This window comes from Rhipicephalus sanguineus, chromosome 6, assembly GCF_013339695.2.
Source record: "Rhipicephalus sanguineus isolate Rsan-2018 chromosome 6, BIME_Rsan_1.4, whole genome shotgun sequence".
NCBI classification, from domain to species: domain Eukaryota; kingdom Metazoa; phylum Arthropoda; class Arachnida; order Ixodida; family Ixodidae; genus Rhipicephalus; species Rhipicephalus sanguineus.
This window is the reverse complement of record NC_051181.1, coordinates 158,971,617-158,977,806: the sequence shown is the minus strand read 5'-3', so window position 1 is coordinate 158,977,806 and position 6,190 is coordinate 158,971,617. Positions and strand designations below refer to the sequence as shown.

Genomic DNA, 6,190 nt, shown 5'->3' with positions numbered 1-6,190 from the left:
CTTCATGTAATTGCTGATAAGTTGAAGTGCCGGTTTGGAGTGGCAAAATAATGTCCATTTCGCTGGACTCTGCTGTACAATGTAGCGGGCGGCTTGTCGGACGCTGGTCAGCTCAGCCGCAGGAGATGATGTCCAATGCGTTATCATGAAGCGTTTCATGATACCCATGTGAGGTACCGTGAAAGCTGCTGCTGAGGAGGTCTGCGTGACAGAGCCATCAGCAAAAATATGCACTGTATATCCGTTCATATAGGCAATGTATGATATAGTAGTGAAATGCTTAAGTTCAGTGCTTGCTATTTTCGACTTTGTTATCCCAGGGATTGAGCCTAAGTCGGGCCAAGCAAATAAAAAAGAGTGTTTGAGTAGTATAATAGCATGAGAAATTTTGAAAAGAAAAAGGCGGTGACGTTATAGTGGAAAGGAAAGCAAACCTACACTTTCTACAGTTGTTCTGAGTGAGCCATGAAATTGATGGTGACTAATACAAGTTAACTTTATATTCTGAACGAACTACAGTCACTCAAAGAAGCGAAATATTTCTTTACTTGCATGTCATGACATTGCATGCAATTGCACCAAAACAACCTTCAAATGTATACGTCCTTCTAAATTCCTCCAAAAGCTTTGATATTTTTCCGAACTAGTGCCCTCCTGAGAAATCTGCAGGTGTGTTCAATTCTTGTAAAACATAGAAAGTTCAATGTGAAAGCTTATCCTTCAAAAGGTCCAGCAACGTAAGAGCTGCTGTTTAAACTAAAAACCATGCTGACGCACTACATTAAGATTTTGCTCTTCTTGCACAACGGTGTAGGGCGATGTAACCAGTGCATATCTGCTGTAGTTACCAAGGCCAAAGAGGCATTACAGGTTCCCGCTCTCCCAACGAGGACGCGACCGCAGTCGCCAGAGGCGCTCATGGTGGCGCGGAGTTAGATGTTACTGGCACTATATATCGTAGGCACTATAGTTGGATACACTTTAGAAGTCCGTAGCATTTTCTCCTCAAAGGCGAATGCACACAAGCCTGCACCAATTCACTCCAGACCGACATCATAAGCTGGACGACCGGTTACCCGCCTTTGGAGAATATTACTGAGTGCATGAGCGGGACTATTTCTTTGGTCGCGGAGGCGATTGGCTGCTGTGCTTCGGTCATTTGGGCGGGGCCTCTTAGGACTTCTTAAGTTGTATTATGTTGCGCGAAAGACGATTGGCAAAACTTCTGGTCCACAGTGTGTAAGTAAAACTAGCTAGTGCTGATCGATGCTGCCTCATAGTTGCCAACCAATTTTGACAATAATATATAATTTATGAACCACTGTAAAGGTGATGGAAGAAGCAATAATAGGCTTAAAACAAGATAAAAAATGGGGGCAGCTATAGGCATAGGCACTAGTGGTGCGAAGCCTGGTGACTTTCCCTAGCATGCCTGAACCTCCAACTCTCCTCCATCCTCCATTTGGCTCTGCTAAACATATGCTATACCCTCCCTCCTTGTCACGCCAGCTAACATAATTGCTCCTCACCCTCATTCCCCTTTCCAACTTCTTGACATACTATACATGCCTTATCCTATGTTTTACCCTCACCCCTTCTATTTTCCCTCCTCCTCACCCCCACATCACCCTCGCTTAATTCCCTTCCCCACTCGTTGATAAACTTTGCTTTACCACCTCCCCTCCATTCCCTCCTACTACTATACATGGATTTGTTACAGTGCTATGCTATGCTTTACTCTATCCCGCCTCCCTTTTTTCCTCCTACTCACCCTCGCATAACCCACCCTCACTTCAATTTACCTTTAAATGAAAACTACGTTTGCTTTTGTTTGCAGATATTCGAGATAAAACTGCATGCATTTCCCGGGGTACAGTACAGCACACGGAACACCAGCAGCGCTTTACTGGTCAATATAACCTCGGAATTCTTTTACTTTATCAGGACAAAGAAGCCTAAAATCATTTTACCAGAAAGAAATGACGCTGCTAATACGTTTTACCGTTCAACTAGAGCCAGCGCTACCCAACGCTGGCAGTTGAACGATTGCAGCGCCAGCTTGCTTATAAAAAAGGTCATAGTTGTTTTATGGTATTTCTGAAGTTCTCCGAAGCATTTTCGAGTTTTTTCAGTTCGCTCTAGAAGTTTCTTTGTATTTTGTAGTCACGATATGGAACGCTTCTGCTTTCCGCGCTCTTAGTTTTTTATTATTTGTGTTTTCCACGCGACGCGACCGACGCGACTTCGTCACTTCGTCGACTTCGTTTCGATTCGTGTAGGTGTTCTGTGGTGTGTGTACCAACACGCCAGCAACCGCAACTGGACCCGGTGCTTTGTGCTTTGTGCGCGCAACGTCGGCCGAAATGTCTGAAATAGAAGAGACGACGGACAACTGCGACACCGGTGAGAAATGCATGTGCAGTCGTGCTGCTTCCCTTGCATTGCCTCCGACTGAAAGCATCACAGCGCGCCGGCGGTTAGGCCTGATTCCGCGCATCTTGCCTAGCTTTTTCGTTCTCTGCAACAGGTGGAGACGTCGACTTCGCTGCGGACATCACGGGCCCGAATGACTGGGATGCTGATGCGTCGCTAGAGCAAACGTAAGTCTCGTTCTGAGGAAAAGACACACATGAAATCGCGATGCTGTTTTCGGAGGGCCCACCATGGCTTAGGTTGAAGCTAAAAATTTTGAAAGGGCATGCTACTTCGCCAGTCAGCGTATACATATGCGACAGTGACGTTAGCCGACTAGCGCCGCTCAAAAAATACGAGAAATATGGAACACTAACAGGTCAAAACACATGCAATCGGGCATTGTTCGTTTAGACGTGTGCTTTGTTGATATCGACATTTCGGTTCGCAACCAACACCGTAGTACAAGCATGTGAGTGAAGTGGCTTGTTGAAAAGGAAGAGGCACACTCTGCTGCAGCCCTTGCGGGAGCACGGCTCAGCGCCAATGCAAGCATGTCGTCAGGATTTTATTTCAAGTGAGTTTGAAGACCACCACCCTTGCGCCCGAAACCCTTCCCTTCCATGGCTAGGCCGATCATCAATACGTCGCTTATGACTTCTTTTCTTAACGTTTGTTCATTGTGAACACTTCATTTGCACTTTGCACTGTTCACTAGTTTTGCAATTTCTTGTATGGAGAACTGGCGGGAAAGCATGTTTTACTTATCCAATAAAATTTTCCTTGCTCCGAAAGCCCATTTTATTGCTCTGAAAAGAATTATCGCATGCTACAAAAACTACTATGTAATGCCCTGGGCCAGTAGAATCACTGATCTTTTCAAAAGCATCAGTGACATCACCTGCATTTCATAATTCAAAAGTTTAGTGAAAACATATATGCTTAAAGCCTCAACTAACAGCCTTCCACAGTGGGAATTACTTATCTGAAATATGACTTCCTAATATTACAGTTTTCATTGCAACTATGAAATTGCAGCAGTCCTCCTGTTTTGTATCTTAGAACTACGTGCTGTGAAGTGCCAGCCTAACATTTTTGTTTCATTACTTGTAGGGCCATGGAGGATGAGAATGGGGAAGTACAGAACGGGGATGCTGTCACTGGTGACGCTGAAGCAGGTGCAGTTGATGAGGAAAAACAGACCGAAGCAACTGCACCGGCTGACGGAGAAACTGAAACAGTAGAGGAGGAGAAACTTCATGACACACCTGGAGAAACTGAAACAAAGGCAGAAAAACAAGGTGATACAGCTGAGGCTGCTGCTGCTGCTGCTGAAGGAGCAGAGAAAGAGCCTGCAACAGAGGCAAATAACGCTGCTGAAAGCAAAAACGTATGTATCCAGTATAAGTCAGTAGCATTTACTTTGTTGAAGTCTGCCTTTGATGGGGAATACTTGTGCTGTTCTAAAATGTGTCAGTTGTCTTTCACCCAAGAGCGACGCTGATATGTGTACACATGTTTATTCCAAAGTGCAAAAAATGGAATGTTTAGATAGTAAGAACTGAATTGTGGCTTGGAAAGTGAGTCCTCTATAATGGCTTGGATGAGTGCTTCCTTTTAGAGTGCAGCCCTTAGGCGCCCGTTCCTGCGTTGAGCGGCGTCGCTGTCAGTGGCGTAACCGATAGGCATGAAAAAATAAAATGAGAAAAAAATACCCAAGATTGAATGGGATTTGTACCCGGGCCCTCTGCATGGCAGTCAAGTATTCTACCACAGAACAGGGCCACGCTGGTGCTTGAAACTCCTTTGCAAAAAGACCCCATACAGACATCATGTCGAGCAAGGAATCACGTTAACCTATGTAATATTGCATGGCAGAAAACAAAGTGCTCAGCCATAATTCATCATCATCAGCCACATGCAGCATCAACAAAGTGCGCATAATTACTGATGTGTAGCGGGTACCTCGCTTATTCGCAGAAAGACTAATAATGTCGTAGTGGGTGCTGTCCTACTTCACAAAAATTATGATTTACGGCGTAGTCGATACCTTGTGGAAAGCCGAAACTTCAAAATCATTTGACCTTGCCCAAATGCGAAGTTGCGCTCAGAATTTGCATTGGGCAGTGTCGTAATTGTTGAATTTTTTGTTTGTTCCAACTCGCAATTTCATTTTTACTTGATGCTGTTATGTGCAAGCGAGCAATGTATGTGGCAAGGTTCTCCGTGCACGTCTCAAGGCATCGCAAAGTTTTGTTCACTTCTTGAAAATTGACGTCATCAACTCAGCAATGTTATGAATGACGAACTGAAGAAATTAGTAATGTTACAATTGTTCCATCTAGATGTGTCAGTTATTAAGTCGTACAGCCCCGCCACGGTGGTCTAGTGGTCGCAGGATCGAATCCTGGCGGCGGCCGCCGCATTTTCAATGGTGCGAGAATGCTTGAGGCCCACGTACTTCGATTTAGTTGCAAGTTAAAGAACACCAGGTGGTCAAAAGAATAATTCCACTGAATAAACGGCGCTGAGGCGTGTGTCCCGAGTAAGCCATGACACCATGCTTGGTGCCGACACAGCTTCTGTTGTGCAAGCCGGCTAGACGGCAAAAAGCACTCTCCTCAGAGGCTCATCACATCTAGGCCAACCGGTAGCAAGAAAGTGTGGCGGCGATTCATCGGCAGGTGTCGTCTGTTCCAGAAATGCTGCTGGTAGCTCGTTTCAAGCATCGCACGGCACATAAAGCAGTATTCAGTAATAGCTACACATTGCTGCTAGGATGTCTGTCACTTCTGTTTCTGGACATCACGAATGAAATCTGGGAAAACAAGCAATAGATATAGATTTTTCTGTGCTTCACGTTCATGGAAGAGCACATGAACGGTAGGAATGCGTTGACACTTTTCCTGAAATGTACTTTATCCATAGATCTTTATCCAGAAGAGCTTTTTCGTAATTCCTTCCACCAGCGCATCTGGGTTTGTAGTTGCTCTTGCGAAAAATACCCCTGAAAGGCCCTGCCCTTTCGAGCTTGTCAGTGCTAGGTGCACCCAATTTGAATTCTTTTGCTTGCTTTTTTTAAAAATGTCATCTCATTAATTAAATTACACCTTCTAGTCAGAGCAGCCGCAATTCTGTTTTAATATGCACATATGTTAGTAGCAGGCCCGTCTCGGACGGTCCTGCCATCGGAAGGCCCACTGCGAAGTGGCTACGCCATGTTACACGTCTGCCCCTCATTTTTCAGGGTCAGTTCAACTTGGCATTACCATATTAACACTGTCTTAGCATCAGCTAACCAAGCATTTGGTCTTCTTTAGCGTAACCTCCAGCATGCACCATCCCACTTAAAAAAAGCTATCTTACATAGCACTCATCAGCTCAAAGATTGAATATGCTTCTGCCATATGGGATCCTGATCAAGCATATGCCATCAACAACATTGAATCCTTGCAAAAAGGCTAGCTTGCGCGTGTGCTGGGTTTTGCACCCAGCACATGCGCAAATGATAGTCTGGAAACACTGCGAGAATGCTCTTGCTACAGCTGAGGGGCCTCGGAGTGAGAGAAGGGAGTGTTGGAGGAGGTTGGCTTTCTGAGGCTAGCTAAGTAACGTAATGTTGTGGCCAGCAATACAATGTCAATTGAGAAGAAATGGAATCTGGCTTTCGCTCCCAGATGCAAAATTACTAGCTCCAAAGTGCTCCAAAATGAAAATTTTTGCTTCTCCAAAAGTTACTTTAAATCAGATGTCCTCTGTAGAATGACTGCATGAGACA

The 6,190-nt window shown here is 44.9% G+C and overlaps 1 protein-coding gene across 1 annotated transcript in view; it reads left to right on the top strand.

Moving 5' to 3' along the window:
- Nucleotides 1-2,223: 2,223 nt before the first annotated feature.
- The window catches only part of LOC119396889 (uncharacterized), a gene marked incomplete in the record, with an annotated part of 37,653 nt that continues 33,686 nt past the window's right edge, over nt 2,224-6,190 (top strand). Inside the window, 3 exon segments of the mRNA XM_037664249.2 lie at nt 2,224-2,403; nt 2,528-2,600; nt 3,526-3,802. Coding sequence (XP_037520177.1) covers nt 2,364-2,403; nt 2,528-2,600; nt 3,526-3,802 — 390 coding nt within the window.